This window comes from Nicotiana sylvestris, chromosome 7, assembly GCF_000393655.2.
Source record: "Nicotiana sylvestris chromosome 7, ASM39365v2, whole genome shotgun sequence".
Taxonomy (NCBI): Eukaryota; Viridiplantae; Streptophyta; class Magnoliopsida; order Solanales; family Solanaceae; genus Nicotiana; species Nicotiana sylvestris.
Window position 1 is genome coordinate 113706498 of NC_091063.1, and position 13669 is coordinate 113720166.

General features: G+C 37.8%; 1 protein-coding gene across 1 annotated transcript in view; it reads right to left on the reverse strand.

The window, feature by feature from the left end:
• Positions 1-13669, reverse strand: part of LOC104235874 (N-terminal acetyltransferase B complex auxiliary subunit NAA25) — a 51563-nt gene that overhangs the window by 14378 nt on the left and 23516 nt on the right. The window contains exons 11-16 of the mRNA XM_009789701.2: positions 9786-9862; positions 4040-4114; positions 3693-3885; positions 2557-2676; positions 1746-1884; positions 1569-1609 (exon numbers count right to left, since the gene is read on the reverse strand). Of these exons, the coding sequence (XP_009788003.1) occupies positions 1569-1609; positions 1746-1884; positions 2557-2676; positions 3693-3885; positions 4040-4114; positions 9786-9862 (645 nt within the window). The remainder of the gene's footprint in view (positions 1-1568; positions 1610-1745; positions 1885-2556; positions 2677-3692; positions 3886-4039; positions 4115-9785; positions 9863-13669) is intronic.

Consider the following 13669-nt stretch of genomic DNA (forward strand, 5'->3'; position numbering starts at 1 on the left):
TATAAATAAGACACTACCGCTTAACCACTACCCTTCTACCCTAATTCTCAACCTCCATACCTTTCTATCAAGGGTCATGTCCTTAGTTAGCTGAAGTAGCGTCATGTCACGCCTAATCACCTCACCCCAATACTTCTTGGGCTTACTTCTACCTCTCTTCAGCCCCCATAGCCAACCTCTCAAACATCCTCACTGGGGCATCTATGCACCTCCTCTTCACATGCATGTTCCATCTCAATCTAGCTTCCCTCATCTTGTCCTCTACGGGTGTCACTCCTACCTTTTCCCGAATAACAACATTCCTTCTCTTATCTAACCTGGTATGCCCACACATCCATCTCAGCATCCTCATTTCTGTCACTTCCATCTTCTGGACATGGGTTTTCTTAACATGCCAACACTCTTATCCCATATAACATAGTAGGTCTAATCACCACTCTCTAAAACTTACCCTTAAGTCTTGGTGGCACCTTCTTATCACACAAAACCCAGAAAGCGAGCCTCCATTTCATCCATCCCACTCTAATACGCTGTGTGACATCCTCGTCAATCTCACCATTACCTTGGATAATACATTCGGGGTACTTGAAACTCCCATTCTTAGGTATGACTTGTGAATCCAGCTTCACTTCCACGTCCGCATCATGGGTCACGTTGTTGAACTTGCATTCTAAGTACTCTGTTTTAGTCCTGCTTATCTTCAAACCTTTTGACTCCAGGGTCTGTCTCCAAACCTCCACCCTCGTGTTAACACCACCTCGCGTCTCGTCAATTAGTACTATATCATCCGCAAATAACATGCACCATCGCACCTCCTCTTGAATGTGTCGCGTCAGAACATCAGTCACCAAGGCAAATAAAAACGGGCTACGCACGGATCCCTGATGCAAGCCCACCGCGACAGGGAAGTGTTCCGAGTATCCTCCCACCGTCCTAGCCGAGGTATTAACGCCATCATACATATCCTGGATCACCCTAGTATAAGCTACGGACAAACATCTAACCTCCAAACACCTCTAAAGAATCTCCCTCGGAACCTTCATAAGCTTTTTCTAGGTTAATAAACATCATGTGCAAGTTCTTCTTCCTATCCCTATACTGCTCCACTAGTCTCCTAATAAGGTGAATGGCTTCTGTGGTCGATCGCCCTAGCATGAATCTGAAGTGATTCTCGAATATAGATACACTACTCCTCACCTTAACTTCCACCACCTTCTCCCAAATTTTCATGGTATGACTTAGCAACTTGAAAACAAAGAACCCGCTATTAGAAAAAGAAAGCAGGTCAAGTTTAACTTTTATCAAGGAAATATTGATCCCAAAGAGTGAAAGAACGCATAATGGCAAGTATACTGCTGCTAGAATTAATGAGGACCGTCTCCAACCCATCGTAGAAGGACGAGTGATGCTTAAGGAAGATTTTGCGTTAAAGTTCATTTTTAAGTTACAATGTAATTAATCTTGAAACGGAAGTTTATAAATTCTGATCTTGAAATGAACTCTTCCTCATACATCCCCCTTGAATAAACATCATTAGTGTATGCAATATTGAAGACAAAAATTCGTACCAAGGTCTCTTGAGTGCAATAAGATGATCCTTCAAATGGCTCTGCACACAAAGAAAAGCAATCATTTTTTAAGACAGTATGTATGCAGCAAACTATGTGGAAAGACAAAAGTTCTACCTGCATGATACAAATAATAAAGTTGTCAAAATCATACGATCAGGTGCATCATATACCAACCTAAGAGATAATTTTTGTCACAAGTTGGCGTCCACCAGGGCCGCAACTGCAATTCTTCATTGAAGGTCAATGATTTGCTTCCAATTTCATCTGAGAGTTCAAGAAACTGAACTCCATGTTTCAAGCTTTCTAGAATGCCCTAAGAAATCCCAAAAAGAAAATCCGTCACTGAAATATTAAACAGTTAAATACAATTCAAATACCCCCCCTCCTTTTGTAGAGCTTTTAGTTTTTTTTGGTGGAGCTTTTAGTTAGGGAAGCAAAATATATCTCCTTACCTCCCAAATATATATACTACCCCCAAAACTTATTGGGAAAAGTCTGTAAAAATCCATCAAAATTAACAGCCATATAGCACATTAATCCCTTTGACTTTCTTCTTTTATTAGATCATAACTCCACATTACTTCTGAAAACAAGTGCTCTCCTAAAACCAATAGCTTTTGACCAACTCGACCATAAGCTCTTTTTATACAATTGGAGATAAAAGTAAAAAATAAGGAACCATACGCCCATTTATTAAATTATATTATCTAATCAATTCGTGAAGCTAAATTGAAAAGATAACAAAAGAAAGAGTTAAAGGGGAAGAAAAGAATGTATGCATATTGTTCTTTTTTGACAAAGTATTTCAAGTTTGATGGATCTATCTATTGTTGCACTTTATCGAATCAACGGGTATCTCAAGATAAGGTGAAATAGATGTCAAATACCCCAGGGCTAAAATGGTTTTCAAAGGCATTGCAGTTATAAACGTGCAACAAAGAAGTGTTCAGAAGAAAAACCTAAAGTGACATGGAAAAAAGGTTACCTCCTCTTCTTCGATGTTATTTGCTTTCTGCTTTAACTGCAGAATGCTTTTTTCAATCTTTGCCATCATGTACTGGCTAGATTGTTGCAATCGCTCCTTGAACTGAACAAACTCAATAACCTAGAAAATTTACAAATGAAAATATTGTTACCATTATGCCTATTTACTGAATGCTTTATTAAATTATTCTTTTGTTCAAAGAAAGGAACCATTTGAAATGATATTAAAAAGAGAACAATTTAGTTATAATAAGCATTGTGAGCCTCTAAGAAGAAAATAAATATTTGTTCCATCAATACCCTCTCGGAACTCGCATCACAAGAGCTAAGGTGTCCAAATATAGTGAAAAGTACTTCCTGTTAGCCTTTCTCCTCAGTTGCTATAGCCAGAGGAAAGGTTGACAATACAGTGGAAAGAGAAATTATTAAACCCCTTCTATGCGAAAATACTCCCAGAACTACTAAAAACAACTTAACCTTATTTTACTTACTTTGGGAGAAGATGCAGACTATACAAATAGAGGTAAGAGAACTCATGTGCCATTTAAGGAAAAAGGTAGTTCACAAGTTCACTGATTATCCGTTTACCTCCATCAGGTTGACCTTCAGTTAAAAGGCTACTTCCGACATTGAAGCAAGAAAATAAGGGACAAATTTCTATATTTCTGTGAAAGAATTAGATTTTCTCATGATAGGTACTCCTGCATCATGCAGCAAAGCCTAGCATTTGTTCATCTACCTATCAAAGACACAATTGATATAAAGCTATGATTTAACAGCACAATGCACGAACTAGAATCTGCCAATATGGGCGTACAGATATGGTGTAAATTGCATGAAACTTCTGCGCATTCTGGGAGCTTGGAATACATCATCAATTGATTTCAAATTTTTGGTAATATTTTCATTTTATAAATAATGTCTCGCTAATATTTTTATTTTATAAATAATGTTGGATAAATCTTGCAACCATTTAGTTTCCACTGGTAGAGAATCCATATTACAAAAGAAAAGCATTTTCTTAAAGCCGAGATCCGTTGTATTTCCACGAAACCCACGCTAACCCAGCTTGAATTGAGACGGTAAATTTAGCACTACAAACACCGAAGGAATGATTTTCGTAGGTCACAAACTTACTTTAGAGTAACTCCGATGACGATATGCAAGAAATGTAAGATCAGCAGATTCTCTGAAGTGATCATCCATAAATCTTAGATAATCCCTCAAAATATCTGTTGAATCAGCCCACAATGGCGATGATAACATCTGTGGCAAAATATGGTGCGATACACTTTCCAACAATATGTTCTTGACGTCCAGTGTTTTATACCTAAATAGGAAGAGGAGAACTGTTATCATACAAGAAACATGGAAGCTTCAAAAATGGTAATCCCAAAGATTGATTTCCCAATGACAGAAATAGAACATATCACAAACATGTAATGTACAGATTTCTGGTGAACAATGAGAAAAAATGATCTTACCATTCATAAGCCAATGGAAGAGAACTCCAGTGAGAGTACAAATGCAACAGTAAAATCTTGTACTGCCAAATATGTCTGTCAACCATGCATCATAGATAATTTGTCAGGGAAAAAACAACATTTCAAGAGAAGCTAAGCACTAAAAATATACAATGTATCATGAAGGATTATCAGAATTCACATCAGCACAGTTCTCTAGTTATATGATAAGGAACTGAAGTTATTATAGCATATGAATTAATAGCAGTAACTCTATTGGTAGAAAAGTAATAGTAAAATTTATTTCCAAAGTAAAAGGAAAAAGATAGGTAAAGTACAGAAATATAAGCTTCATGTTTCCTGCAGTAGTTTTGAACATGTGCCAATTGTGTAACAAGAACAAAGAACATTAAGGAATCATTCTCGGTGGGCCGTCCTCTCTTAATCTGCACTAACCTTCATTTTTCTCAACTGGTTATCTTAAAAAATCTTCCCTAAGACCAACTTGTTAGGTCTGCGAGTCCATCACACGGTTACGATTCCTTTTCCATACAACTCCAGTACTTTCAACAATTCAAATCTTAAAACTTTGATAGGTTTTCTTCATCATACTAACTTTTCACCCATTGCTTTTATATTTTCTTCGATTATAATTAAAAGTCAAATTAACATCATAAAGTTGAAAACCGTCACATAAAATGGGATGGAGTACTATTTCCTTTTCAAAAGCATCTATTTTTATTTACTCTTGCAGTTTTTTTTTTTTTTTGATGAAGTAAGGGTGATTCATGAATAGGCATCCAGAAGATGCAAAAGATACAAAAAGGTAGATAACTAGCTCCAGTACAAAAATTTATGCTAAGAACAGGGAGCTAATGAAATCCACAAGGTGGCCTGCACTAGTTACAGGGGAAAGATGAATCCAGCTAAATAGATTAACTAAGCAAATAGTCTTGAGGGAGTAGGTTGAAGCTGAGATGCCATCAAAACACCTCTGATTTCTTTCCGTCCAGATACACCAAAAAATTGATTTACTCTTGCAGTTTTTTTGTAAGTAAGAATATAGCTGAGGCATGTTTTATGTGGCTAGTTACACACAAGGCTTCTCTCACTTGAATCAACCTGAAGCGACTGGAAATGATGATATGCAGCAGATTTGTACAAGGAGAAAGAGAACAGCAATCATCCTTTTATGCACTGCGCAGTGTGATGCCTTGCTCCGTGAAAGATTTGTTGTTCAGTTGAGATTATGGTGGTATTAGAAAATCTTTGAAAAGAATATGGAACACAATGCCAGCTTGTGTCTGCTGGGTATCATGGGAAGAAAGGAATTCCAAGTGCTTTGAAGGAAAAAGCAACCCAGTAGAGTTTCTAAAGTACAAATGTTTCTGGTTTTTGCCGTTCTGTTGCAACACTCATGATGTAATGATGAAGACGGCATGATAGAGTTCATCAACTCAGTACAGGATCCCTTTCTTTTATTGTTTTTGTAGGGGGGTTCTCAAATCTTGTAACTCACAAGCACCGTCTTAGTGCTTGGCTGTTGACTTTTGTAATATCACTACTTTACCAGTTTCAGAAAAAAACTATAGCTGAAGTTCAAAAGATTAACTTTCTCGAATGATTGAAAAGACTTATTCCACAATGCAAGTATGCAAACATATACGTCACTCGTGATGTATTTGACACTTGAATATTGCATTACAGCAAGTTCCTAATGTAGATGGATACAGAAACCCAATGTAAAGGTGGCATTTGAATTGGGAAATAGGCTTCTTTTTAGTTTGGTTTTGGTCGTTGGAAAAAATTTATGTATTTTACATTTGCTTCTGAAAGAATTGGGCCTTTATGCAATAAAATGGCTAAAGAAAAGGTTAATAGACAGAAATAGACATAATTATGAGTAGTGGTGGCAAACGAGCAGGTCGGGTCGGATATGGGACGGGTCGAAAACAGGTCATGCAAAAACGGATAAATTATCCGACCGACCCATATTTAATACGGATAAAAATGGGTTAACCGGCGGATAATATAGATATCCATACTATCCATGGCTTCTTGAATATGATCACTTTTTGGAGAAATTCCTAGTCTCCCAAACTTGAGGAACCCCCAATTTGAGGCTTTACAAATGTAAAAATTAAACTCATTAGGTATCCATTGGTTATTTATTTTCTAAGTGGATAATATAATTCTTTCCATATTTGACCCGTTTTTAAAAAGTTCATTATCCATTTTAAAAAATTAAACCCATTTTTTAATGGATCATATGGGTGGATAACTGTTTTCTTTTATCCATTTTGCCACCACTAATTATGAGAATCTGAATTACTTAAGAAAAAACAGATTTAGAAAATTAAAGAACAGCTTAAGTAGAAAAGGGGTTGTTCTATTATTAGAATACATCCATTTGCCTTTTTTCGCTTTTTTCCCCTAGAAACTACTGTACATAAAAAATAAAATAAAAAAATGTTTTGGTTTCCCACGTTTAAAAAAAAAAATTGTTGTTTGGTTTCAAAATCAAAACCAGCTATTCTCTCGAAAACAGGAAATATAGTTTGGAAACCAAGTAGCACACTCTAAGAATTGGCAATGGCATCTTAACCAGACTGTATAATTGCACAAAAGAATCAGTAAAATGGTACATGTTTATGGTTCTAACAGACCATCTCTCCCAGGTATCTGCTAAAATCAAGTTTGGATCTAGTTTTTGACCTACATGAATATTAGCACCTTAGCACCAAATTCCATGTTTCCTTGGGCAACTTTCACTATACCCTTTGTATCCTTCACAGACTTTCCTTTCTTGAGTTGCAAAAATTCAGACTTCAAGGACAACTCAGTTATATCTAGCATAAGTAGCATTGCTGATCTCAAGAAAAACCACTCTTACTTTTACCTCTCTTCACTACACAAGAAGATACCAAACAACCCAATCCATTCAAATCCAACACATAAGTATTCTTTTGTACAACACATAAGTATTCAAGCATAAGTAGCATTGATGCGCCTCATTAAGTTTGACCATTCTGTTGTATGTCTCAATCCTAAAAAGGTCCAGATTGGTTACATGAAAATCCTCATTTGACCATTCTATTTTTTTTTTTTTTTTGGAGAAGGTAACATAAGTTATATATAAGATACAGTAACCCTTACCACAAAGATTGTGCTAAGACAACAACAACAACAGTATAATCCCACAAGTAGGATCTGGGGAGGGTAGTGTGTGTGCACACCTTACCCCTACCTTGAGAAGGTAGAGAGGTGGTTTTCGATAGACACTCGGCTCAAGAAAAGATGCAAAAAGAAGCAGATAACAAGAAAATCGAGGCGAGAGAAACAGCAGGTAGTAATAGAAATCTAAAAAAGAAAAGGCATGGCTCACGACTGCCTACTACCCTTCTACTCTAATTTTCAACCTCCACACTCCCCTATCAAGAGTTATGTTCTTGGTAAGTTGAAGCAGCGTCATGTCCTGTCTAATCACCTCCCCCCAATACTTCTTTGCCCTACCTCTACCTCTCCTCAGGCCCATCGATGCCAACTTCTCACACCTCCTTACAAGGGCATCTGCGCCCCTCCTCTTCACGTGTCCGAGTCATCTAAGCCTCGCTTTCCGCATCTAGTCCTCCATGGGGACTACGCCCACCTTGTCCCGAATATCTTCGTTCCTAATTTTATCTAGTTTAGTACCGCAAATCCATCTCAATATCCTCATTTCTGCTACCTTCATCTTCTGGACATGGGAGTTCTTGACTAGCAACAAACAACCCCATACAATATAGTCTGCCGAACCACCACTCTGTATAACTTACCTATGAGTTTAGGTGGCACATTCTTATCACACAGAACATCAGATGCGAGCCTCTATTTCATCCACCTACCTCCGATACGATGTGTGACATCCTCGTCAATCTCAACATTCCCTTGGATTACTGACCCAAGGTACTTGAAACTTCCTCTCTTGGAGATGACTTGTGTATCAAGCCTCACGTCCATATCCTCATCATGAGTCACATCATTGAATTTGCACTCCACGTATTCAGTCTTGATCCTGCTCAAATTGAAACCTTTAGACTCCAGTGTCTCTCTAAACCTCCAAGCTCGCGTTAACCCTGTCCAAGCCTCATCAATCAATACAATGTCATCTGCAAATAGCATACACCATGGCACCTCTCCTCGAATGTGACGTGTCAGTGCATCAATCGTCAAGGCAAATAAAAACGGGCTAAGGGCTAATCCCTGGCATAACCCCATCACCATAGGAAAGTGTTCTGAGTCTCCTCTCATTGTCCTCACTCGTGTCTCAACTCCATCATACATGTCCTTAATCACCGTAATGTAAGCAACAAGAACTCATTTAGCTTCCAAACATCTTCATACCACCTCCTAGGAACTTTGTCACATGCCTTTTCTAAATCAATAAATACCATATGCAAGTCCTCTTCCTTTCCCTCTGCTGCTCTACTAATCTCCTTACAAGGTGAAAGGTTTCGGCAGCTGAACGCCCCGACATGAATCCGAACTGATTCTCGAAAATAGACACACTCCTCCTCACCCTCGCTTCCACCACCCTCTCCCAAATTTTCAAGGTATGGCTAAACAACTTGATACCTCTATAGTTGTTGTAATTCCGGATATCACACTTGTTCATGTACGACGGAATCATCATGCTCCAGCTTCATTCTTCGGGCATCTTCTTCGTCCTAAGAGATTACAGCAAATCACAGGACCCCCAAAAAGAGCAAAAACCTAGTCTTCTGGTAGTTACAAGGCCCCAATGATGTCCACTATAGACTCTACATCTTCTACGAGAGCCTCTTTACACCAAAAGTGAAACAAAAATATACGTTCATCTTGATCTTCTATTCAGAACTAAATCTATCTTCAAAGCATCTACGGTTCCTTTTCATCCATATTGTCCACCAACTACTTGGACAATGCTCCACCATTTCTTCTGCCTCAGTTGGATACCTGGAAGAATTGTAACTGCTCTACGTATTCCTTGCACTGCGACAACACTAATGAACCAGCCATAGTCATTGTACTTTTTGGCACAATAAAAACTAAAGACATGACCGCGACACTTCCATCTCCTGATATCATTCTCCTTCCCTTCTGAAGTGATATGCAAGAGTTCACATATCCACAGTCCTCATGAAATTTGTCTTTCGCTCCACCCACTCATACCAAATCTCTGCTCTATCTTTGTTCTCTGTAATATGGAAAGACTTATCACCAATATTGGACTAGATGATGTTATCCATGATAAAAAGAAAGAAAATGAAGTTTTAAAACAATCACCAAGGAAACGGATAAAAAACTAAGTTAATCCACGCAACCAGACATCTCACAATAGGGACATCTCACAGTAGGCACAACTCACTTGAAAGAGGTTTTGGACTCTATCCTAGTGACTCGCTTTTGAGAGCATTTTTTCAAACTTATAAGCAGATGAAAATCATACTACTCTATTTTAAATGTAAATATTCAAGAGTGACCAAGGTCTGCTGGTTAATAAAACATATAGATCAGCAAAAATGTGCATAAAATCAAAGTTCCTTACTAGATCTCATGACCCTCAAAATTAGTAAGAAAATCAAGAACAGGATCCATTAGTCAAGTCTACAATATTTACACATTTCGTGTAAGCCATACATCAGTTAACATGTCTTTATTTTTTTGTTGTATTCAAGAAAGATATACATCTGACCAATGGGATAGCAAATGTAATTTAGAAGCCATATAAAAATTTAAATCTTCTAACCTTCGTACTGCCAAACCAAATTCCAAGATCATAATTGATTCCACCAGATATCCGATATGCCTAGTACGCCAAAAGAGCTACAGCCAGGGGAAGAAGATTCATCAGTTAGACAGTTCCACAAGATACTAACAAGCTTTTCCATTATACACGAACAGAAAGAAAAATATTGACTTAGCAATTGGAAATTATGAAAATTCAAATCACCTTATAGTCAAACACATACATAAGCTGAAAGCAAGCAATACACAAAAACCAGTAAACGCACATTTGGTCAATCTTCCAAAACCTGCTTATTTTGAGAAACACTTTTGCCAAAATGGATTGTCAAAGAAGTACTTGGGGAGAATAGTAGTTTGTATGTGGCCAATCCATTTGAAAAGCACTTACTAAGTACTAGAGGAATGGTTTTGTTTAGCCAATCTTTTCAAAAAGTGATTTTGAGTGTCAAATTATGAAGAAAAAAACATCTAAATATTCGCTTTACAATTAGTATCATTTAAATTTTTTAAATATTTATTATAAAAAACTTAATTATGTTTTTTGATTTTACTTGATTAATATGTAAAATAAAATCACAAATACATTAAAGCTTCTATTTAATATAAGTATACTTAAATCAAGGTAATAATATTGAACATCACAAAATATATACTCCCTCTGTTCCAGTTTATGTGAACCTATTTTCTTTGGTCCGTTCCAAAAAGAATGACCCCTTTCTAAATTTGGTAATAATTTAGCTTAAACTTACAATTCTACCCTTAATGAGAAGCTTTTATAACCACATAAATACTCTGGGCCCCTTTTTGACTTATTTAGGACCACAAATTCTAGAAGTCTTCATTTTTTCTTAAACTTCGTGCCCAGTCAAACAGGTTCACATAAATTGGAATGGAGGGAGTAATTATTTAATTTTTATATGATCATTTAAATATATCAAATTACATCACTTAATATAATATATATATATATATATTGGTCCTAATACACAGATCGCACTCCAACTTGCACGTTTCGCACAGCTGGCCCTTGTACTTAGACTTTCCTCGGCTAAACACCTTTGTTTGGTAAGGACAATCGCATAATGAACGCCTATAACTGTTGGTCATGCTTGTAAGGAGCAGCAAAAGTCGGGCTAATCATGCTTGTGAGGAGCGGATGTGGTGATAAAAAGAAATTAAAAGAGGGACAAAATATTCACTTCTTTTTCTTTTCTCTGTCTTTTCCTTCCATTCGTTTTCCCTTCTCCTTCCCGTCACTTCCTCTCCCCCACCCCCTTTCTGGAAAAGAAGGCCCTCTCTTCTTTCTTCACTTTTTCACCAATTCACCAACAGTTAACAAAGCACCTATCTCGTACATCCAGAAAAGGAACCTAGTGATTAATTACCAAAAGGAGCTTCGTAGAACCCATTTCATTCACCATCTTCACACCAATGTTATCAAAGGCGCGCTTAAGCGCTAAAGCGAGGCTCATAACATGTTGAGCGCTTCACGTCGCTTAACGGGCGCTTCAGGTTTTGTCATCAAGGCTCTAAGGCGTACTTTTCCTTACTAACAAGCGTAATACGTAAAAGCAGTGTTATCAAAGGCGAAAAGTGCAAAAAAGCTCTAAGGTGTGTTGGGGCTTTAAGCACAAAGCGAAAATAAAGACTGGGCTTTAATGAAAAAAGGCGCAATGGGAAAAAAGTAAAAATATGCATGTAGTCCAAGACTAATCATTATAAGCATGAATAACAAATATATGGACAAAGAAATTAAAAAAATTCACGATAAAGTGAAATATCAATTGTTTAAGTTCGACTTTTCAGGATTACACTCATTGGCAAGGAAAAGTATGCCTTAGAGCTTTGACGTGACACTAAAGCGCCCACAAAGTGAGGCGAAGCGCTCAACGTGTTTTGAACCTCGCTTCAGGGCTTAAGCGCGCCTTTGACAACACTGCGTAAGAGGCGACACTAAAATAATTGATATTTCACTTTATCGTAAATTTTCTTCAATTTCTTTGTCCAGATATATTTGGTATTCATGCTTATAGATATTAGTCTTGGACTACGCCATACATATTTATAGTTTTTCTGCATTTGTGTGTTTCTTCATTAAAGCCCACGCTTTATTTGCGCTTTGCGCTTAAAGCCCCAACAGACCTTAGAGCTTTTTTGCGTTTTTCGCCTTTGATAACACTGTTTCACACCGCCTCCTTCGTGAACAACCCACAACCAAAATACATGCACATACATTTTTTATGAAGTAAGATACTGCATTAAAGGTATCAAGAAGATGCAAAAAGCACAAGAAAGAAGTTTAGTTGTTCCTAATACAAAGTTTTCCTAGGTCAGAGCCTGAAGCTAAACAAAAATCAAAAAAATGGTTGTTAAGCTATAGTGAGAGAGAGAGAGAGCCAATAAAATCTAGCAGGGAAATATATCATTTACGAGAAATCGTTAGTATCGTCAGTTGGTGCTTTGGAGTTTGCTAAGCGGTTCTTCGTACACGGAGTGACTAAGGACTTTTTTCCTGTCTCCTCTCACATGTTAAGATCCTTAGTTAGTTCCATATCCCTTGTTCCTATAATGAGGGCTATTATGTCTAAGGATCTTCCATTGTCGTATCGTTTACGGGAAGCTAGGTACCGGGTGTATACTCGACGCTACGCGCTTCTGCTTAGTATGTCGTTTATATGCTTCTTAATAAGCCAGAGGCCCCTCTTTTTTGTTCTTCTTTTGCTTGCGCACCAATCCAGGGGCTAAGGGACCCAATTCTTAAGACTCAAGATGCAACTTACGGGCCAAATAGAGCTTACCTACGGCACCTGGCTTTCTCCGGCGAGCTTTCTATCGTAAATCCAAAGACGCCCCAAGACAAGGTACAACTGTTGCTGCTATCGGTCTATCTCATATTCGCAGAAGAAGGAACTTGCTTAATGCCGGAAGTGTAATTAAGTAGGCGGCTGGTCGTAGAATAGCAGGATAATGTGGACCTCCTTGTGATTTACTTGATCGTCAAGAAGGCTGCAGAGGGTTTCCGTATATAAGGGGGACCTTTATCTCCTAAAGCTACTCATTAGGGAATACCGGCCAAATTAATCTGTCCGCCGCTTTCTTTCATAACAGAGCCGTTATTCCCGGCTGGCATAGAAGTCTCTCGCGCGGGCGAAGGAGATGCATTTCTGGTACTGGTGGTATTGGACAAGCTCTAAGGGAATTAACAGGTTCATCAAACACTTAGATTTCATGGTACAATTAGGAGTTGAAATGCCATCAGAACTTCTGCTATTCCTCTTTGTTCATATACACCGAAAAATGCATGTTGGGATCATTTGCCAGATCTTGATGGCTCTGTCAACTTTCCAAGAGTTTTTTTTTTTTTTTGATGAAATAAGATTCTTCATTGTAGGCATCCAGAAGATGCAAAGTTACAAGAAGAGATTGAGTTAACTCCATTACAACAAAAAACTTAATCTGCTTAGGGAGCTAACTCAAAAAAACAAAAGTAAGGAAATAACTGAGTTAAGCTAGACACATAGATCCAATGAAATCTAGAAGAGGAATTACATTATTTACAGGTGTTAGAGAACTCCAACTAAATAGTTGCACGAGGCATTTGGCTTTGAGAGCATGCATAGAAGTTGAAATGCCGTCAAAGCATCTGTGATTTCTTTCTTGTCAAAGGCACCAAAAAATGCATGCTGGGATTATCTTCCAGACTTTCTTGATGGCCCTTTCAACTTTCCAACTGCTCCAACCTTCCACTGCTTCCCTGATGCCTTGTGGTTGTGTCCAGCTTATTCCCAGGATAGAAAGAAACATATACCACATGTCTGCTGCCACTGGACAATGTAAGAATAGGTGGTTGATTGACTCAGAACTTTGCTGACATAGGTAGCATCT